Source organism: Macaca thibetana, chromosome 13 (genome assembly GCF_024542745.1).
Source record: "Macaca thibetana thibetana isolate TM-01 chromosome 13, ASM2454274v1, whole genome shotgun sequence".
In the NCBI taxonomy this organism is placed as follows: Eukaryota; Metazoa; Chordata; class Mammalia; order Primates; family Cercopithecidae; genus Macaca; species Macaca thibetana.
The window spans coordinates 9,610,061-9,633,037 of record NC_065590.1 but is presented as its reverse complement, the minus strand read 5'-3'; the positions used below and the strand labels follow the sequence as shown (position 1 = coordinate 9,633,037).

At 46.5% G+C, this 22,977-nt stretch overlaps 2 protein-coding genes across 5 annotated transcripts in view; both read right to left on the bottom strand.

Annotated features, from left to right (window-relative positions):
* The window catches only part of ECRG4 (ECRG4 augurin precursor), a 903,650-nt gene that overhangs the window by 204,401 nt on the left and 676,272 nt on the right, over nt 1–22,977 (bottom strand). The gene's annotated exons all lie outside the window — the stretch shown is intronic.
* Nucleotides 1–22,977, bottom strand: part of NCK2 (NCK adaptor protein 2) — a 149,308-nt gene that overhangs the window by 20,166 nt on the left and 106,165 nt on the right. For 2 of the 3 annotated variants that reach the window (XM_050754215.1, XM_050754218.1), the window contains exon 3: nt 20,410–20,650. In XM_050754215.1, coding sequence (XP_050610172.1) covers nt 20,410–20,641 — 232 coding nt within the window. In that variant the 5' untranslated portion in view covers nt 20,642–20,650. The remainder of the gene's footprint in view (nt 1–20,409; nt 20,651–22,977) is intronic. The other variant, XM_050754216.1, reaches the window with a different exon arrangement.

The following is a 22,977-nucleotide window of genomic DNA, read 5'->3' as shown; positions in this document are numbered from 1 at the left end:
TAGTTCACAGATGGTGCCTCCTTGCTGTGTCCACATGGCAGAAGCATTGAGGGTGCCCTCTGAGGTCTCTTTTATAAGGGCATGAATCCCATTCATGAGGGCATCACCCTTATGACATAATTACCTCCCAGTACCATCACATTAAGGCTTAGAATTTCAACATATGAACGGGGGGAACACAATCTGAGGCAGCTTCGCCAGTTGCAGTTCAATCTGCAGCAGCTTGGCCGGTTGTTCACAGGCTGCTGCTGTGGGAGATGAGTCCTGGGATCCCATGTGTGTGTGGTCCAGGGGACTGGGCGGGGCAGGAGGCCCCGTAACCCCCAGCACCTCCAGCAGCTGCAATGTTCTGTTTGCTCTACACAGGGGCCCTGGGCACTTGACAGTGTGCTCCACAAATGAGACAAGTGACAGAGGCTTGGAGAGGCTCAGCATTCGCCCGAGGTCTCCCAGACCAGTCAGCAGCCGGGCTGCAAGGCAAGGACGCACAGCTCCTGGGCACAGAGCTGCCCAAGATGGACAGCAAGGAGAGTGAACAAACTCCTTAACCAAGTCACCTCCACAGGTGCCACATTAAAGACCAGCCACAAATTGTGCCATGACTTTATCTGCATTTCGTAATAATAAAATAACATGTGCACTGTAGGTAATAATATTTGTTACTTGGTGAGCAGACAGATAGTATAAATTTTTTTTTTTTTTTTGAGACGGAGTCTCTCTCTGTCGCCTAGGCTGGAGTGCAGTGGCGCGATCTCAGCTCACTGCAAGCTCCGCCTCCCGGGTTTACGCCATTCTCCTGCCTCAGCCTCCTGAGTAGCTGGGACTACAGGAGCCCGCCACCTCACCTGGCTAGTTTTTTTGTATTTTTTAGTAGAGACGGGGTTTCACCGTGTTAGCCAGGATGGTCTCGATCTCCTGACCTCGTGATCCGCCCGTCTCGGACTCCCAAAGTGCTGGGATTACAGGCTTGAAGATAGTATAATTTTAAGTGGCAAATAGCTGAGTTGGATTTAAAGGTAAACTACACTTTCTGCTTTTGTGGTGATTTGCGGCATCAAGCTATTGGATCTCTGATCACAAGTTTTATTTTTATTGATAATAAGCACGTTTTAACTTTCCTGAATAAGATTACAGACATTAAAGATTGGGTTCTAATAAAAGCCTGAATATGTCATACATTATTAATGTCAGCAAATTTAAAGTCAAAATCTTTTATATCCTTTTTCAGATGAAGGGATGTTATAACAGATGACTGTAAAACATGCTCTGGTTGTCATCTTCCAGCTGGAGTTCTGGAGATTTCAGATAAAGTGTCAAACAAACTTGGTACTTCCGAAACGTATTCAAGCCAATTCATTTAGGCAGGGTGCACTCAAGTTTTGGGAGCTCTGTGGCAAAATCCTTTAATTTTTGCTGCTGATCAGATGTGTAACATAAACCAAATTTCATCAGAAAGCTTTTTATTGAAAATGCTATTTTTGCTAAGAATCGAGATTATTGATCTGTGGGGATTTCCCCCACTAGAGTCAGGACCTATTATTAAAGTCAGCTAAATATTACGAAAAGCTTTTATTATTAAATACTATGGAGATCTGATAAGATCTGATTATGGTATAAAGTGACCAAAGTACATTTCCATATAAGAGTTAGAATATAACTCATGTTCAGCTCAGCTTCTAAGAGTTTTTGTGCTGTTGTATATTCATTTAATTTGCATCTAGTTTTTCAGCTATGCTGCTAAGATTAGCTTCCATTATTCAGAGTATGAAGGGCAAAAATTTATTATAATATTTCAATAGGTAAAGGGAAAAAACTCAAATTTACTCAACTTAAGGATTTTTTGACAGGGCGGCCACAGGAGATTAATGTAGTGGTTCTGTTGTCTTGATCTGTTCAGAACCCTTTGTCCCTTCTCTTAGTCAAACAAAATTCCTCTCTGAGAAGGGCCCCATCTCACCCTGAGCCTTCCCCCGCCTTTGCTGGCCATGGGGGAAGGCCCATGACTCATATCTGTGTAGTCAGGGCACTCCCGGGACCCTTGCTACAGTCATGGGGGAAATACCATCCCATGGAGGACACGGCCAGGGCTGCAGCAGCATCTGCCCACGCTGCAGAGGTTCATGTAAGGAGTGAAGGGCAGACGTGAGCAGGGAGAGGCTCAGAGAGACAGGCCCCATCGAAGAGCTGCACCCCTGGATCCAACCGTACTTCTCCATCATCTGAGCCAACTTTTCATTTTCTTTTGTTCCCCTTCAGTGACTTTGGAGTTGACTTTCAGTCACTTCGATTAAGAGCCCTGAAAAATTAAAACTACCCTTCCGCCAGCCTCACTGCTCCTCTCCCAAACCATCCCCCTTAAACGAGCCAAACTGTTGATTCCCATCTGAAAACGTGGTATATATGGGTGAGCTGAAAGGCACACAGTGATAGTTTTTGACCAAGGGGTTTGGGTGCGGGAGTGAGGGTGGTGGTGGCGGTGGATCAGCAGACATAATTCATAGCTGGGTGGCGTGCATGTTTCCTAAGCCTGGAGAATCTGGACTTAAAATATTTACTGCAAGAGTAATAATGAGAAACCTGTGATGCTGGGAGGCCACATCCATTAAGCCCCACAGACCAACACAACATAGCCTCGATTTTCTGGGGGCTCTGAGTTGACTTTGGGTGGGCCCACATGAATTCACTGGGGCCAGTATCTGAGGCACAGTGGTCAGAGAAAACTCTGAGAGTGGCTTATGGACTTTTGGGTACAAAACGATTTCAGACAAGGTCCAATTTAAGTCGGAAGAGACTCACGCACAAATGCCATCAGCTGGCTGCTTCGGCTGACACCCACTCCTTTTGTCACATGGAGACTCAGACATGACACTGACTGCTGGCCGAAGATGATGGAACTGGGGGGTGTGGCACCTAGAAAGACAGTGACCTTTCCTGGCAGCCAGGTGAGGGCACCAGATGCCGCTGGTCTGGCCCCACCCAGGGTCACAGCACACCTGCCAAGACAGGCAGAGGACAGGCGCTGCAAACATCCACTTCCGGGAAGGGCATCAGAATGTACTCACTGCTCAACAGAGGGGTACCCGGATGAAGGAGAAAGGGGACTCGGTTACTTTTTCGGAGATTTCTCTATGTCATTTCTGACTCCTCCCTAGCAACAAATGGCATTGAAGATGCAAAAACTTTCAGAGAACTCTTAACAGATCACGATGATGCTCTACAATCCTTCCTGAAACGCTGTCCCTTGGCTCTGCCATGAATTCACACTAGAATACCTACAAATGCCACCTCCGGCTGCACCTTCTTTCTTCATTTCTTCAGAGTCCTCAAAAGGGTTCTTTGTTCATTTGTTGTTGAATGCTCAGCCTCAGGGAAAGTGTGAAGAACCTACGCAGCCTCCTAAACCTCACTAGTGCGATAGAGTCAGTTACACAAACCCAAGTGGCAGATGATGACCAATGGTGACAATCGCAATAAAGAGAAGGAGGTCAGGGAGGACTTCCCCGAGCATGTCTCTTTCGGTCCCGCAGGGCATGGAGGAGCTCAGATGAGGACAGGAAGTACACATGGCAAGAAAGACAGGCTACACCACGGCTGTGAGCAGAAGGACTCGGAGCCGTTCAGAGATGTGAAGGAGGTGTTAGGGCTACAGTGTGGAAAGCAAGGGGACAGGGTGCAGGACAGGCCTGGGGGCGGAGGGGGGAGTGGGGACAGCGTGCAAGCAGCAGTAGGCACCGTCAGCTGATCCCGTAGCTGCAGAGAAGGATCTGGGCAGGGCAGGAGCATAGAGCTCTCCAGCTGAGGCTGGCAGAAACACATCGAGCAAAGCAAAAATACTCGTCCACGGACCTTTCTCTTCCGAGCGTCCTGCTGGCAGAAAATAATCTCACCATTAAGAACTGTATATGTTTAAGGAAGAAGAAATTCTAAATTCCTGACCACCACGGAGAAAAAGCAGTAAATGTACTCTTGACAGCTTCCCCAGTCTTCCACGTCCCTTTTGGGCACCAACTTCCCTTGCATGAAATCTCAGCCCATCTCCAAAACTGTCCCTTCCGGTTCCTGTTGTTGTCAGGTGTCACGTAGTTTCCTCCCTGCTCTCTAAGGTCCTAATCGACCCTACGAAGTTGACCCAGGAAACTTTTTACCTCTAGTAGTTTAAATGTAGCTTTATCAAACAAAAACCAGGCCAGGACAGTGGCTGATGCCTGTAATCCCAGCACTTTGGGAGGCCAAGGCGGGCAGATCACTTGAGGTCAGGAGTTCAAGACCAGCCTGGTCAAAAGGGTAAAACCCCGTCTCTACTAAAATAAAAAAAATTAGCTGGGTGTGGTGGCACGTGCCTACGATCCCAGCTACTGGGCAGGCTGAGGCAGGAGAATCGCTTGAACCTGGGTGGCGGAGGTTGCAGTGAGCTGAGATCGTGCCATTGCACTCCAGCCTGGGCGACAGAGGGAGACTCTGTCAAAAAAAAAGGGAAGGAAGGAAGGGAGGGAGGGAGACAAAAACCATTATCTTTTTCAAAAGCTTAGCAAATCCCCATCTCCCTGAGGAGACTGCAGGCAACATGGTCCATGGGGAAACAGCACTGGCCTTCCCTCCACAGTAAAATGAGGGTTGATCCCAAAGCTCGCGGAGCACCTTGATTGGTAACCGGCACTACAATAACTTGAAGTGCCTGAGAGTGCCTTGCCTGTGTAAAGGCCTGTCTGCCGCAGGCCGTGGCAGCGCTCACTGGTGCGCGTCTCACCATCCTCCTCATCTCTCTGTATTTATCTCCCTGGGAAGGACAAACAAAGTCACCATCGTGGCCTCAGATCCGGGCATGGAGCAGGCATTCAATACACATCTGCTAATTAGTAAGCCCCACTCACTGTCTCATCACCGCAATGTCACATGCACTCATCAGCCCCTCCAGGCCTGTGTCTGCAGCAACAGGCACCTACACTGCCAGGGGTGTTAGTGAAAGTAGCAGGCCAGGATCGCGATGAACAGACCTCCCAAGCACACACTACGCTGACCTTTCTCTGCAGCTATTCCTTCCTCCTTCCTTCCACAAAGACCCTACTTTGTGCTGGGCACTCACGCACCCGTACATCAGTGATGCTGCTCCTAGGATGGAAAGCACTGCTGTCGCTGGGCTGTGTCTGATGGCTCCATGGTACACTATTTCTGGATCCACCCCGAATTTCCCCAGACTGGAATAACCTAGGATATTTACTTTTTTTCTTTCTTTCCTTTCCTTCCTTCCCTTTCCCTTCCCCTCCCTTTCTTTCCTTCCTTCTTTCCTTCCTTTCTCTCTCTCTCTCTCCCTCCCTCCCTCTTTCTCCTTCCTCCCTCCCTCTCTTTCTCTTTCTCTCTCTTTTTCTCTCTTTCTTTCTTTCTTTCTTTCAGACAGGGTCTTGCCGTGTCACCCAGGCTGGAGTGAGGTGGCGCGATCTTGGATGCAACCTCCGCCTCCCAGGTTCAAGTGACTCTTGTGCCTCAGCCTCACAAACAGCTGGGATTACAGGTGTGTGCCACCACCCTGGCTAATTTTTATATCTTTAGTGGAGATGGGGTTTCATCATGTTGGCCAGGCTGGTCTTGACTCCTGACCTCAATTGATCTGCCCACCTCGGCCTCCCACAGTGCTGGGATTACAGGTGTGAGCCACTGTGCCTGGCCTGACTTTTATTATTTCTAGGCATGCATACCCTATAATGAAACACTCTACTGTCTGCCATTCAAAATCCCCAAGTTCAGGAAGGGACTGCCACAGGATGGCAGGGAGGAAGGAGCCTCATGCGACAGAAGGGAGTTGCCATCCCTGAGGGAAACCCCACGCAGCCACCCTGCCTCCTCAGCCTCCAGCTGGCTGCTCTCTGAACGGGAGGGCAGGGGGAGCACCTGCAGGGCCCCTGCTCGGCCCCGTGGCACTGCAATGTCACTGATGGACTTCAGCCCGTACAGGTGGGGCTGAGTGTCTTCCACCATCTCTATGCGCAGGTAGTCCCTTTGCCAGTGGGTGGGCACACCAGGAACCAGCTCCGAAAGGGAGGTGCTGGGACAAAGGGCCCACCCTCCCGACCACCACACGGGTCCTTGTGTCCAGGGCTCTGAACCTGACTTTCCACTCCAGTCATAAGAAAGCCCATTCCTTTGTGAGCAGGCAGGCAAACAAAATGATGGAATATTTAAACTTGAAAAAAAAAATGCTCTAAAAGTATAGAATTTTCTCACAAATCTGAAAGTCAAATGGGAACACAGATGCCAATGAAGAGAATTAAAAAATTTTTTTCATTATAATTTTTAATTAAAAATACATATTTAGTACCTCTCAACACATATACAAGATCCATGAGCCCAAGCGTTTTTGAATATGCAAAAGAGTGTATAAGACGCGGCAAGGATGCGACACGGCATTCCGGAGCACTGCTTAAACTGTCAATCCACTGGCAAAAGTTCAGTACGCCTGCCGTTCTCCAGGACCACACCTGCTCCGGAAAACGAAACGCGACGAACGGACAAAAAGAGACAGCACATTCACCGGGGAATACACAGGTGGCACGTGGTTGGCAAAGGCACAGCCAAACTGTACTTGCGCCAGCTTCTCAGAACACTCTGGAGCCCAGCCTCTCCGCCTCCTCGTGCTTGCTTTGGCACTTTCTGTAACATCTCTTTGCATCTACGTGGCTTCATCTGTAGCACAAGGACACCGCTGGTACCCGTGGGGCTGTCGTGAGGGCCCCATAACTGAGGACGACACTTAGCGGGGTGTCTGACACGCAGCAGGAGCCCAGGTGATGGCTGCCATTGTGTGTTGTCATCCTCATACCAGTTCACTGTTATGGCTGGGGACACAGGCAGGATCCGGTGTGGCACTTTCTCAACAAGATGTGCACACACCTCTATCCTCCCTAAAAAGCTCCAGCGGGGGGAGTCTCAGCTCACTTCTGCTCTGAGGGTCAGGAGCAGCTCAGACGTGAGGGCACCTATGAACAGGCTAGGGGAAGCACTGTGGGCTCATGAGGGGGTAAGAGAGGAGTCCCGTTTCTCAGGTAAGGGTGGGCAGCGGGGCTGGATCGTATGCTGCTTTGGATGAACAAGGGTTACTGAGACATAAGTGCTCTGGAGTGCCTGGGTGTGGTCCACCTGTTCTGTGTTTTGGAGAAGGGACTTGATGGAACTGGGCTCCAGCCTCCAAACCTGGGCTGTGAGGGGCCCACTCCTGGCTTTGCTGTGAGGCAGACCCACAGCCCTGGCTAAGTCGCTCGGCTGGCCTGGGCCTCAACGGCTTCATTTTCATAGAAAAGGGCTGGGTCAGGCTATCACCTTTCCAGAATTCTACAGATAGTGCAAACTATCGATTAACTTCACTTTTTAAACATAACCGTGTATTGTAGGCTTTGAAGAAGAATAAAGAAAACCCACAGAAGAACCACAAGGGGATCAAGTGGTCCTTTTGGACGCGACACAGCCAACCTTTGTCATTGCTGAATGAAGTTTCTTAGCACACCCAGTTAAACATTATAGATTTAGTCAACTTCAATTAGCAGCATTAGAACAAACTGCATGTTTACCACTAATTCATCTCTACTTTACAAACACCCACTTGTAAATTTCACAAATCAGACAATCAACAACTATGTTCCTTAAAAAAAACAAAAACACAAAACCAAGCAAGATTCCCCAGAAACAGCTGCCTCAGCATGGCCTGCCTTCAGGAAGAAACACAGGCCACCCCAGCCTTTAACTCACGAACAGTTGCCCTCTGGGTGGCTCTCACAGCTGTGGGGGTCACTGAGGACAACCTGAGTGTGTGCACAAAATCTGTGAATTCCCAAACGGAAGAGGAAGTTATAAAGAAAAACCCACACCAGCCTGGAGGAGCTGATCACAGGGACAGATTTCTGGGCAAAAACTGACATGAGTCAATGCAGGCTGATGTGCAGAAAGACAGCCAACTCCACCCATACTTGCCGAGGTCCATCACTTACACCAAGGCAGCACGTGGGCCATGCAGGAGCCCTACAGATGCCCACCTGCTTGCAGGCAGGCGGCTTCACACATCAAGCCAGTAAACGAGCGCTCTCTCCGTAGCCTCACACCTGCTTCCAGGAAACAGCCACTAAAATGGAATACAGCAAAGGAACATTTTGGACATATGCATAGCACCTAAAAAAGAGAGCACACCGTATGGGTAAATGCAGACAGAAACATGCTAGGAAGATTGTTCTCTAATTCCCTGGCGTATTTGGTTCACGTTTCTTTATTCGTAAACTTCAAGACTCCCGCCTGAGTAACTCAAAGTAGTTAGTTAGGAAGGGGTGATCTTCAGGAAGCTGAAGCAGGGTGAGATCATCTTAACAAGACGCAACCAAGATGCCAGTTCCTGGGAAATGCTCTGCCCGATGTTTGCCTTTCACCAGAACATGACTGGCTCTCACCCAGCCAAGTGCACACAGCACTGTGAATTCCATGCACCCCATGGCAAACTCCACACCTGATTCTCCTTAGTATTCCAAGGGTACGGACCCCACCCTCACTTCCCAGGGTCTCTCCTACCTTGTCCTCCATTAGAAATCTTTTTAGACAATCCGTGTCTATTTTCTCTCGAAATATCCTCCCACTAATCTGTTGTGATTTGTTTCACATTTTTGGTTCTAAATATTTGGAAGCTAAGGATACACAAAAACAAACCCACATTTATTTTGGGGTGTCTGGCACCACAACTGCTGCCGAAGATTCCATATTATGTGGGCCCTTCCTATCATGAACAATCTCGCAAGGCAGAATTTTAATGAATTCTAAATTCTGATACATTATATTTAATTCATGTTCATACAATGGTAAAGTGTACAACAGAGACATGAAGAGTAAACGTGAAGTGTTAAATGCATCTCTGAGAACCCACAGAGTCCCTGTCTTTGCGTGATAAAGAGACGATAAACAATTTGTCGGAGAAGCGGAACCTTTAAAATAGAATTAAGATAGCTTAATTTTTTTCCCCTTATGTTACATACAAACATTTCGAGGGGAACAGTTTGGCTTTGTACTGATCTGAAAGGAAAACGTGGTTTCTTGGAGAGTGGCTTAGTTTAGAAAGCATGTCTGAATGGTATGTAGGATGATTAACAGGAATTTTCTCATTCCTGAAGAACATGCAACTCAGAAAAACAAACTACTTCTAAGACAAATGCACCATAAAGAATCAGCTTCTCCTTTTACATGACTCACAGGATATAAAAGCCACAACGAGCATCACAACCACTCAACACCCAGGAAGCGTATCTACCAAAAATTACTGGGTACATCTCATTTGCAGCCTGTGTCAGGACCAAGTAACCTGGGGGAAAAGCCTGATGTTCTCTAGACTAGGGGTCCGCAACCCCCCGGGCCGCAGACCAGTACCTCTGTGGCCTGTTAGGAATGGGCTGTACAGCAGGAATGAGGTGAGCAGGCGGCTGGTGAGCATGACCACCTGAGCTCTGCCTCCTGTCAGGCGGTGCAGCATTAGACTCTGATAGGAGCGCAAACCCTACTGTGAACTGCGCATATGAGGGATCTAGTTGTGCACTCCTTTTGAGCATCTAATGCTGACAATGTGAGGTGGAACAGCTTCATCCCGAAACCATCCCCCGGCCTCCTGCCACGATCTGTGGAAAAACTGTCTTCCACGAAACCAGTTCCTGGTGCCATAAAGGTTGGGGACTGCCGCTACAGACGAACTGCACTGTGACAGCTAGTACTGATAACAGCAAGAAGTCGACTGTGTAATAGGATCTTGATTATATACATATTAACACCGGAAAAAGACACACAATGTTGACCGTGATTACTTCTGAGTGACAAGATCACAGGATATTTGCTTTTCTCCCTTATGCTTTTCTATAGTTTCCAAAATTTAAAAATAATATCCCGGCTGGGCGTGGCAGCTCACGCCTGTAATCCCAGCACTTTGGGAGGCCAAGGTAGGCGGATCACCTGAGGTCAGGAGTTTGAGACCAGCCTGGACAACATGGAGAAACTCCGTCTCTACTAAAAATACAAAATCAGCCAGGTGGCACATGCCTGTAATCCCAGCTACTCAAGAGGCTGAGGCAGGAGAACTGCTTGAACCCGGTAGGCAGAGGTTGCGGTGAGCTGAGATTGTGCCATCGCACTCCAGCCTGGGCAACAAGAATGAAACTCTGTCTCAAAATTTAAAATAATAATAATAATAATATCCCTGTCTTTAAGAGTGAAGACAACTGATTAATAGTTTTATAACACTCAGGCATTTCAGAGATTACGAATCTGAGGAATATCTGTTTGCAGAAAACTGTGCCATACAAAGAAACTGATGACAAAGATGGCCGAAGATGACTCCTGTGGCAGCGGCACAGGTGTGCTGACAAAACTGCTCCCAAATTAAACACAATTACGAAAAAGGAGTACACTCCTATGACACTCAGCTTCTCAGTGATTTTGATTAATGGCTCTTGCTCACCTCAACATTCAGGAACCAGGAAAAGTTACAAAGACGTGAATCCCTAGGGGCCAGGGAGAGCTGGGGAGCTGTTCCCTTAGCATTTTGGTGGCTAGTGCAACGGCAGCAAATAACCTGAACAGTCTGTGGGTGGGAGTCGCCAGTATTGACGCCTAGCAGGAAATGCCTCTCCCTTCCACCACAATCAGCACCCCCAATTCCTGAGACTGAACAGCCAGCACCCCCAATTCCTGAGACTGAACAGTAATCAGAAGAGGCGGAGTCAGGCCACACTGGGCTCAAGCGTCAGCCCCAGCAGCACTGTGTGTTTTTGGGCGCCTCACTTAACTTCTGAGTCTCAGTTTTTTCACATGCAAAACGCGGCTATTACAATTTCCCTAGTAGGCTCACAGTGAAGATGAAACAAAACACAGGCGGGCACCTGTCACGGTACCGAGCACACTTTAGGCACTCGAAGAGAAATCATTATCACGGCCCATTCGCTGGGAAAACGCGTGTGAGACTGGTTTGGGGGACTTGGTTTATAGGCTTTTCTGCTGCATGAACTTTCTGTTCGAAGTCACATACTCCTCAGCAGGGAGGGCTGGGAGCACTCACGCTGGCTGGGGAAGCCTGAGGCCCTGATACCAGCTACCACGAGGCCTCCTGCTGGGGAGGGCTCTGGTGACCGCTTTTCACTGCTTTTTAGTGTGAAGGTACTCGTGTTATTTGGATGGTGTTATTCCAGTGTTATTCCTTCTAGTATTATTTGGATGGTGTTAACCGCATCTAAAGTGATCCATCTGCAAGGAACCGTGTGTGTGTGTAGGCACATGTGAGCTAGAGGTTACCGATCTTTCCCATGGGTTTGGAGGGCCAAACTCGTGCCTGAAAGGGACAAGGAAGAATCCAAAAGAGGAGAGGAGGCTGGGGCCAGTGCTTAACATGAAAGAGATTGAATGCCCGGCCGAAGCGCCAGCTCTCCGAGGCAGGCCCTGGATTACATTATCTTTACACATCTGAAAATGAAAATTCACGGACATAAAGGAAGTATGTCATAAGGATAACTGTGTGTCTCCCAAGCCTGAGATTCACATCTGCAGCCTTCTCTGCATCCTACTGATGTCCCCTAACCTCAGACGGCACTGGGCGCCGTGGCTTGGTCTCCTCTTGCTTCCTCCGCTCTCTGAGCCACTCTGTCGGCCCTTCAGGCTGGAAACCCTTGAGTCATTCTAACACCTCCCCGAGGTGTTCTCCATCCAGTCAACAGAGTCCTAGGGGTTTTCCCTCCAAATCTCCCTCTTTTCTTTTCTCCTCCATCCCCACAGCTGAGTCAGGGCTTGGGATGTCACCCTGGGTCACTCTCGGGCCTTGTCCCCCACCTCCCACTGCCAGGCTCAGGCCCTTCCAGTCATGTCCTGAAGACAAGGATCAGGACCCCTGCCGGACACCCCAGCACTCATCTCCCCCTTAAGCCCTGTGGAAACCTCCGGGGGTTCTCTTTTCACACCCAGGGCCTTTCCGGTATGGCATGCCCCACCCGCGAGGCTGCCCCAGCCCTCTTGCTCACCCCAGTCTGGCTGGCTCGCCGAGGCCTTCCCACACCTGTGGGTTTCTGTCGACCCATCCTCACTTGCATTCTCCATCCCCTCAAATGAGACCCCACATCCCCTCGCCAAGTCTCAACCCAGCTCAGAGTATCCTTCACATGAATGACTTCCTTCAGCTCTCAAAAACTTTATGAGACAAGCAGTCACGTATCCTGTTATAGAGACGACGCAACTGAGGCTCAGAAGATTCAACGGCTTGTTCAAAGTCACTCAATGATTAACAGTAGTAGGTGGCGAAGCCTGGATTTGAATGCAGGTGATGGAAGACTCCAGAGTCCTCCCTGCTGCCCGCGATGCTACGTGCTCTCTGAAAGCACAGGTGCCCGAGCTGCACAACTCAGCCCTAGTTTCCCATGGGACAGGAAGGGACAGTGCTATTGTTTGAATGAGGACTGTCCATCTTGTGCCAGTATTATTTTCCCAATTAGATTACAAATACAAGCTTCAGAAAGTCAGGGACTAAACCTTATCCTTCCTTCACATCCCAACCACATGAAATAACATCTGACCAGGCTCCCCCTTCTGATCAGAACATACCCTATTATACTGCGGTGGTTGCCGCATCATGCCTGCATCCCTATTTCAAAGGCTTTGGTTACTGTTCTCAAAGGTCACTCACAGCAGAGAATGCAGTGGCTCAGACGGGATTTCCCAGGGATAGAGAAAGGGATGACTGAAGCTTAGACTCGGCTTCCACGAGAACCAGACTGTTGCGTTTGTTACCCACATGTCATTTCAGAGGTGAACAGCTCTGCCCTTGTTGAGACCTGCGAGAGTATTTATAATCATGATGACAGACCCTACAATCCTATAATGCCGAAATGAGAATTTCCGATTTCCCAGCAATCACAGAGGCTGTGAACCTAGGAGCTCAAAACAGCCTGGGGTGACCCAGCAAGAAGCAGAGATGGTTTTCACTTGCATGCTGGGGATATGGAGAGAAGCCTGATGAATAATTAGAGAAAGTTCTGAATCAGGTACTGTTAGAACCATTCTGTGAAGCATCAGCTGGGCACGTTGACATCTGGTGTTATTCTCATGGTCTAGGTCCAACTGTAGCAGATACTCCATGACACTTTCTGGCCTCTTAAAGGCTTATGCTGAACTTAGGGCACTGTCCAGGCACAGCAGGGGAGCCCAAGTCTCCGGACTACCAGCTAGCTTTACGGCCTATGGTAGTTTCTAAACCACTGCTGATATGTCTACTGGTTTTAGAGCACAGGGAAATTACAAAAATGGTGCAAAAAACCATTATTTTCCCCAAGCCATTTGAGACTAAGCTGCCAAGACGATGTTCCATTACCCGAATACTTCGTGTGTATTTCCACAAATAAAGGCATTCATCAAAATCAGTTAATTTATATCAATACACGATTAACATCTAACCCTTGAACCCCTTCAAGGCTTGTTAGTTACTCCTGCGGTTTCTCATTTCTAAAACGAAGGAGTTGGTGTAATTCTGACTCTGGGACAGAGTCCCCCCAAATGTACAAAGCAGCCTGCCACTAAATCCAGATAGTCAATTTGGTATAGGAAAAATATTCAGATTAGATCTGAGGTCCCCTCTGGGTCTCATACCTGTGACTGCTGTGTTCTCAGGCTTAATTTTTTCATCTGTGATTAGTAACACTACTGAGGCTGGCCTGGGGTGCTATTACATATTTTCATAGGAACGGACATTTTCATAAATGTATGTACCATGTAACTAAAAGCAACTTGCCTGACTACTCTGCTAACCTGGGTCTTTAATCTAAGTAAAATCAGCATGCTTAGCATGAAGCACAGGCTCAAGACCCACCCCCTTCCCACTAGTCTAAAGCCCTCTAATTCTTCCTAGACATAATTCTAGACTCTTTACTACTGATATAAAAAAAAAATGCATGTAAGTGTAAGTCGCTTGGTAAATTGCAAAGTGCGGTATAAATCGCAAGCTGTTGCTGCTCTCATTACATGTATTTATGCAGACTAACCCTAACTAAAGGGCCTTTAGCTACCCTGGGCAGAGCTGCCTTCTCTGGTTCCAGTTTACAGTCCGATACCCTGATCCCCGCCTGCTACTTCTTGTAGCCATTACGCAGGTGGAAGAAAGGAAAGAGGGGAGCGGGTGGGTGGGGAGGAAAGAATTCCAGGTCAATCTGATCTTAAGATAAACTGTTGAGCATGATTCTTGTGGTAAGACTTGGTGTGCTTTAAAATGAGAGAAACTGGCTGGGTGCGGTGGCTCACGCCTGTAATCCCAGGACTTTGGGAGGCCGAGGGAGGTGGATTATTTGAGGTCAGGAGTTCGACACCAGCCTGGCCAACATGGTAAAACCCCATCTCTACTAAAAATACAAAAAGTTAGCCGGGTGTGGTGGTACACACCTGTAGTCCCAGCTACTCGGGAGGCTGAAGCAGGAGAATTGCTTGAACCTGGGAGGTGGAGGTTGCAGTGAGCCAAGATCGTGCCACTGCACTCCAGCCTAGGTGACAGAGCATGACTCCATCTCAAAAACAAACAAACAAAAAAGAGAGAGAAACCTCAATGGCACCAACAGCCACTATCACTTTCGGCAGGTAGCTATACCAGAAGGAAAGTGACTTGGCTCCTGGATCCAGCACACAGCACCTAATGTGGGCATCCTTCCCCATAGAGGTGGTCAGAACCTGGTGCACGAGCCAGACTTCCTTTCACAAGACATGTGACGTCTGAATACAGTGCCTTTAAAGATCGTGCGTGATCTTAATGCTTTAAAAATGTTGTAAGGGCATCTATTGTTAAAACCAGGCAGATATTAATTTTTTACATAATGAGCAATTTGTTAGTCCACTTAAAATCTAAAATCAGACTCCATAAAGGTGTAAAAAGTAACTGAAGAATGCAATTCAAATTGCTCTCTTCTCCCTAGCAAAGGCACACCTATACTTTACTTTCACAAGAACACAATTTAGAAAATGGTTGACAGTTTTCCGTAAACATCGTTACCTTCACTGCTGCCCGGAGGATTTCCACACCAGGTTTGACTCTCCTAAGCCACCTGCCCCAAGTCCCTTCTTTTGGGATCCACAACCCTTGGGTTCCTCCACTGTAGCAATAGTGCCCTTGGGGCTCCATCCATGGCTTCAGTGAGTGGAAACTTGGCAGAGGTGGAGAGAAAATTCCCCATCTGCTGTGCCCCACAAGTTGCAGTGGCAAGGAATGGTTCATCCAGGCATGAGAGGCAATCCTGGTAAATGCACAGGCCGGCAGGGCAGGGATCTACACTTCTCCGTCTCCATTACAGCGCCGCGGGCTTCCACGGCTCTCTATGGACCAGTGTGTACTTCTCTCTGGGCTTTCCACGTTTCTTCATCCCCAATTCCTCCCCAGCTCTGCAGAGGAACATGGGATGCCCCTGCTCAAATCTTTAACTGTTTGTGATCACCCAGTGGAGACGCTTGAGTCCTGTGCACAGCCCAGGCAGGCTGGTTCACAGGGGTGCATCATCCTCCATGCACCCCTGTGAACGTCCCTCCAGCAGTATGACACCCCTCCTCATTCTGAGACGCTCACAGCTTCGCGGGTCCCTGAGCCTGTGTGGAACACACACTCTGCCAGAGCAGGGGCTCTGTCCATCCTGACCTCTGGGATGGAGGCTGACACTTGGTGGGTAGGGTCCCCCAGTGGATGCAGGAACTCTAAAAGTTCTGACATTTTGTTCTGATGGTTGTTTTTGTTTTTTTATGGTTCATTTTTTGAGACAGGTCTCACTCTGTGGCCCAGGCTGGAGTGCAGTGTTGCAATCACTGCTCACTGCGGCCTCCAACTTCTGGACTCACGCAGTCCTCCCAACTCAGCCTCTTGAGTAGGTGGGACCACAGGTACATGCCACTGCGCTCTGCTATTTTTTTAAAAAAAGTTTTTTGTAGAGACGAAGTCTTGCTGTGTTCCCCAGGCTGGTCTCGAATTCCTGGCCTCCACTGATCCTTCTATCTCAGTCTCCCAAAGCACTGGGATTACAGGCATAAGCCATCATGCCCGGCCCTGATCGTTGTTTTGAACTGATATTTTTCTAAAATAAATTTCTTAAAAATGAAAGTACAATACCAAGAGAAATAAGCAGTCGGCTTTGCAAACTCCTACAAGGCAGGTGTGCCCATAAGCCTGCCCCACAGACCCCAGGAAACAAGATCACCAAGACAGAAGCCCTTGTACCTTTACTGAGGCTCTGCCTTCCTCCCTCCAGAGTATTGTAATCTTAACTGTAACACCAAGTGTTGCTTTTCACTGCTTTTGGATCTTATGTAACAATCCTACAGCTGTACTCCTTTGTGACTTTGATCAGTTCAATTCCAAAGTTGATCCTAGCATGGATATGCCTCTTAGAACCCTATTTCACCCATGGGTGCCAGCCACCCTGTCCCCATCCAAAAGCATCAGCTCAAACCAGTGCAAAGGCTATTTCACAGTTAGCATTAGGGAACCCTCTCAGTAGCCTCTGTGCTCCCAGCTCTGGGTTGGATCACAGAGGTACGAGTTCTGGAGCTGATCACGGCAAGTTTCTAACCACCCTAGGCCTAGGTGTGGTCCCGCTGGCAGGAATGCTGACGAGTAAGCCCTGGGGCAGGTCACGCTGGGTGCAGAAGTTCCAGGTGGGTAGGGTGGCAGGGTGAGCCATGGGCAGGTGGGCCTGTGAACAAACCCTCCTGAGGATATGATCAGGTTGTAAATGGAACCATAACTTTTTGGGTAATGTGAGTCAGCCCTTAAGCCTATGTTAACCACTGAAAAGAGAATTAACCTTTGGGGCCTTGCAGGGCTCCAGCTGGTGTGATAAAGTAGTAATGAAAAACTGCTCTTCAGTAGCTTGAGGGAAAATCTTTGAAAAATACCTCCCTGGGAGCAGCTTCCCCATCTCAAAAGATGTAGCATAGTGCTTTTACAACACCTCGCCTGCACGATTTTCTAAGTGGAGTTGCAGTATCAAGGCCAGACCTCAGCCCAGAACCACTCTCCGCTGAGCTCAGAGCTGTGCAGTCTGAGCGTTTCAAAAACATCGACTGGATTCTGCCAGCAGAAACAGTGCTTGATCATCGCTCCCTGTTATCTGTGGCAAAGTTCTGACTATTCATGATCATAAGCTGAATATGAGAGGAGATCCAGCACACAAATGTTTTGCCCATGTGAAAATAAGAGCTCAGGTTGCTTTATTCAATTTTAAATTATTGCAGAGAAAAAAGGTAAATACTCTCATGAGAGAGCTTTTTGTCAAAAGTACTTATGTCTTTCCTCAAGTTACCCTTACAAAGTACTGTATGTGACAAAATTAAGTTTATTACCAACTTCAGAACAGCAAATGAGTACAAGAAAGCAGGAGAGAACCACACAGAGTTAGGCTAATCTACAGTTGGAGATGCAACGCACAACACTGTGGCTTTGCTGGGGAGGCCGGTGCCATTTTATTCCAAAGCAGGGAGGAATCTTACCATGGATTTATGAATTAGGTGGATTCCCAAAGCAGTAAAAATGGCAAATGTGGGTGATGCCATGAGTAGTTACTAGATTGATCCCAGGAGTTAAAGATCAGTCTGTGCAACATGGCAACATCCTGTCTCTACAAAAAACACAAAATAGCTGGGTGTGGCGGTGCATGCCTATAGTCCCAGACACTCGAGAGGATCACCTGAGGTCAATACTGCAGTAAGCAGGGATTGTGCCACTGCACTCCAGCCTAGGCAACGGAGTGGGGCCCTGTCTCAAAAAACACAAATAAAAACAAAAACAAACCGTGGTCAGTATACATGTGGTGTGCTTTTGATGCTGTTTATTCACTCCTAATACACAGCAGGGATAATTTCTGCTGGCTGCATAATTGGCTTGAAGTCATACTGTCATTCTGATGGTTTACCTATTTAGTTATCATCACCAACAATAATAGGAAGCCATGAACACTTTCGCTCCTATCTTTTTAGCAAAAAACAAAAAACAAAACACACACAAACAAAAAAACAACTGAGAGGCAGGAGGGGCTACGGAAAGCTTTCTCACTTTCCTTCTTGGCAATGCCACATCTACAAGCTTTGCACAGAAGTGCACAGAAGTTACTGCATGATGGTGAGACCTAGTCAGGGGGTGCCTCCTCTTCTATTGGATGCAGCTCAATAGGGCAAGGGAAAACTCATGCTGATATAACAAGATCCCTTTGTCCAACAAAAACTTCTAGGTGAGCATGATAAAGAGATCAAAATGACGGGGATACTGATCCCCAAGGGCCTTTTGGCTATGAAGATCAACTGCTATACTCAATACACGAGTTCAGAACATCATTTTATCTGTATTTTTACAATACCTAATGCTTAACAGGATTGTTTCCCAAGAACTGCCTGCCTGAACTGAGACCAAGCCTATGAGAGAGCTGACACGCTACAGAAAAGGATCTGACCTACTCAGCACAGGCCTAGAGGGCAAAATGAGAGCCAAAGGAAGGAAGTTAAAGAAATGTAAAAATCTGACTCTATTTAAGGAAGAGCTTTCTAACAATCTGTTTTCTCCAAAAATGGGATTGGCCTACTCGAGCCGTTGCTGAGCATCGTCGCTGAGCTCCAGCAGGGCTGGATGGCCATCTGTCGGGGACGGGCGCGGGCCCAGCACCAGCTCCAGGATGGGCGGCTGGCTCAGTCTGAGAGCCTGGGAGTACAGGCATTGGCTGAACCGATCACAGCTCCCGAAAAAACTAAGCATGCTGGATGGAAGATGTGGTTCATAGTTTTAATTTGTGGCTTTGTCTTTTCTCCTTCTAAAACACTGAGGAAGAAAAATGACAAGGTTTTCAAGGGAATTTCCAGGTCACCCAGAGAACGCGCCTGGCCTTGTTCTACTTCCTACCAGTCTCTGAGCATTTCATGCTTTACTGAAATCTTGTGCGCGCGCACACGCACACACACACACACACACAGAAGACACGACAAGTCAACAGTGTAACAATGTTTAGCATCACTAAAAAGAAGGTACTTTGGTGAAAGGCAGACATTGGAAAAATAAAACTCAGGGCAATCTTCAAGTTTTTCTCTATTCATGCCACCCTCTTTTTTGGTAACCACAGTTAATCAAGAGTTATACGCATAAAACTGTTTCTTTCAAGTGGCATGCTTATGTAGGGGGGAAAACAGATGAAAGGGAGGCAGCTCAGTGGAGGATCATATTACTAATGAAAAATGAAATTTCTCCATCAGGCTGAGAATCTATGATTCCCGGTGAGCTGGTATGATTCATACAAAGTTCTGTGTCTCACTTGTCTCTCCAAATCATGGTAATAACCTAATCCCTACACAACAGTACTACCTAATACACGAAGGCTTTCAATGGTTTTTGCAGAGGGAGTTTAGACTTTTCAAGATGGCAGAAAAGGAAAGATGAACATTTTGCAACACCCAGCACGTTTGGTGTATAATTTTACTTTCAGTTTTCCCACGTATTCCTCATTCTCCGTTCCCCAAAAGAAAACAAATCCTCGCTAGAAAATTTTTTAAAACCCCAAGTAAATGTGACACAGGTGATAATATTAACTCATTTCAATAGCCAGCCCTTAAGTGATAACCTGCTGTCCTGGATACAGAAAACATTCTACTCATAAGAAGGTAACAACAATGTTTTAAATGTCAGATGAGTCATTCTTCAAAAAAGTCCTCGCAATTGTTTTCTCAGGTAATCTGAGGCAGTAACTACTGTCAGTCAGTCCCGTGTGCATGCACATGCAAAGGCAAGACTGGACACCGTTAACTTTGTGTAACTCCAGGAGGGCCCTGCCCATATCCTGACACCTGGGAAAACAAGAGGCACATGGGGAGAGAGCCGGACAACGGACAACAGTATGGCTAAACTGGGCCCCCACCCTGGAGTGGCCTCTGATGTCACACAGCTGGCCTCTTAGCTAACAGCACCCAGGACTGTGGTGTGACGTAGCATCCATTTCAGAGTGGGAAAAAGTGCTTTGGCTGTCCCCTGCTCTAGGGTTGTAGGCCAAACGGACAGGATTTTATAAGAGAGAAAGAACTTCACGTCACGACACTGGCAGAGCTGGGTAGACTTAGAGGTGAGAGTTCCAAGTCAGGGTCCTCTAAAGTTTTGAATCAAGGAGATACCTGTGCAGGGGTCCCAGGCACACAGAAGGGTCTCCATACACAAGACCCCAAACTCCAGAATCTCCAGGAAATGGCAAACATCCTCTTTCTCCATTTTCATCTCTTAATTCTCAGATTTTTAAAAAAGACATCTACGAAGATGTTAACATTTAAAACAGACTTTTTTTTTTGAAAAAGAAAACTAACTAGAAAGATGAACGGTGTCCCTTGAAATGCACAAGGCTTCCTCTCTCCAAAGGGTGGAACACTCACCTAGTGTGTCCTTCAGGTTCTTCACCAGGGAGCCCTTCTTCAGGCTGTTCTTCCGCTCCACGTAGTTGGACGGCACATAGCCCGTCCTGTTGGCCGCGTTCCTCACCCGCCACCACGTCTTGGAGTCGTCCAGCAACCACAGCCGCTCGTTCTTCTTGATGTCCAGCTCCTGGTCCTGCTGGGCGGTGTAGTCCCACTTGGCTATCACAATAACTTCTTCTGTCATTTTCATGGAGTCCTTCTGCCAGCAAAACATTTGGAGATGCTCATTAGAGAACTACCCGGACACTTCATCCTTTGCACCAACTTGAAAAATTAGGCACTGACAGCTTTTATTACAACTCTGCAACCCATTTTCTCCTGGGTCTTGAAATGCTCGACTTTAAAATGACCTTCTTTCAACAAGCTTCAGTATTTGGTTTAGAAACAGCAACCTTATAAAACAAATCCTATGTCACTGTTCGCTGCACATGGGGAAATCTGACCCTCTAACAAAAACAAACTTGAAAAAAATTCTAAATAACATTATGATTAAATGAGTCCATTTCATTAAGTAACACTGCCTCCTGATAACTGTTAGGTTTACACTCATTTTCTCAGGATATGCTGTGTCTTATCAACATATTTAATAAATGCAACATAACCAAATTACTCCTATAAATTAAAATTAACATTTTACTAATACAAGGTGGTATCCTGGATTGGATCATGAAACCGTAAAAGAAAATTAGTGGAAGTACTAGTGAAATAAAAATAAAGTCTAATAATAATAAAAATAATAAATAATTGTCAATCTCTTAGTTTGGACAACACACCAGTAAGATGTTACTGTACTTACCTAAGATGTTAATACAATGAGAAACCAGGCAAAGGGTACATGGGAATGTTCTGTACTATGTTGGAAACTTTTTTATAAATATAAAATTCTTCCCCAAAACTTTCATTCACACAAAAACCTGCGCAGGGACGTCGGTAGCAGCTTTATTCATAATTGTTCAAACTTGGAAGCAAGCAAAATGTCCTTTAGTAGGTGAATGATAAACTGTGGTACATTCGGACAATGAAATATTATTCGGTACCAAAAAGAAATGAGCTATCAAGCCATGAAAAGACATGGAGGAATCTTAAAGGCATATTGCTAGGTGAAAGAAGCCAATCTGAAAAGGCACAGACGGTGTGATTCTGACAGTTTATCCTTAACCAAACTTCAGCCAGACTCCTTTGAATCTTCTTCCTATTAGGCCTTGACTTTTGTACTTCCGCATCCATCTCTGCATTGCCTAATTTTTGCAAGACTCTCCTGCTACGCTGCTCTAGCTGGAATCCTCCACCCTCAACATCTGATCAGCTTCCTCATCCTCTACCATCCCCCAAGTGACAGCCGATCACTCTGTCCTGCCTTCAGAAGAATCCTGTTCGGTCAGTTTCACCAGAATCCTCACCCTCCACCCTGATGTTTCCTCTTAGTAATTTTCCATCAGCCAACTCCCTTATTTTGCTCCTTGCCTACAAATGCCCACTCTTTCTTGTTGTATTAATATTAGGAGTCAAACCCAATCTCTCTCTTGACGCAAAACCCTACTGTAGTAGTCCCTCTGAATAAAATCTGCCTTACTGTTCTTGTCATGAATAACTTTTTTCTTTAAAACGGTATGACATTCTGGAAAAGACAAATCTATGGAGAGAGTAAGAAAATGAGCCCTTGCCTGGGGCAAGAGGGAAGGGAGGGATGCAAGGGTGAAGCACAGGATTTTTAGGGTTGTGAAACTACTCTGTTCAATACTATAATGGCGGACACCTGTCATTATACATGTGTTAAAATCTATAAAATGTGGAACATCAAAAGTGAACATAACATATGAAAAGTTTATCAAAATAATAAATGTGTATATTATTTATCTAGAGAAGTCAATTTTGTAAGTAATAAATAGCAAAAGTATGAAAATAAAATAATCAATTATTTTAGCAACTCTGTACTTCTTAGGTAGAAGATGCACCAGCAGTCTTTAAGCAGAAAAATTCAATATTCAGTCCTTAAACTAACTAGACATTTCTCCAAATTAGGGAGAAATGAATGGTGAAAAGACTCTGGACTAAAATCCCCTTCCTCCCTGACAGAAGTTCTCATTATTTTATAGGGATGACTTTAGGATTACAGGGGTCCTAGGCATATTGACTCCAGGGAAGCATAAATACCATTTTTAAATAAGTGTTTTCTACTAGATGCTAACAACGTTTTATAAATAATACATGTTTCTTTCATGAATTAACTTCCAAATTTAAAGATAACAAACCTTTTGGGAAGGAGGAAAGCCTCTGCATAATGTATACAATATTCAAGAGGATAAAGTTTACATAAAGCTCCTATCAGAACTGGAGACAATTTTGTTATCCAATTTCAGAAAATCTCAAGTGCATACCATGTGGAACTCACTAACCTGAGCTTTAAGTCAGATTAGACTTTTGAAAGTCATAAAGGCAGATTTTCTAAGTAACAACAAGAAGAGCAATAGCAGTAACAGGAATGGAATATTCAGAGAATACTCCATCTGAATATCACATTTCTTT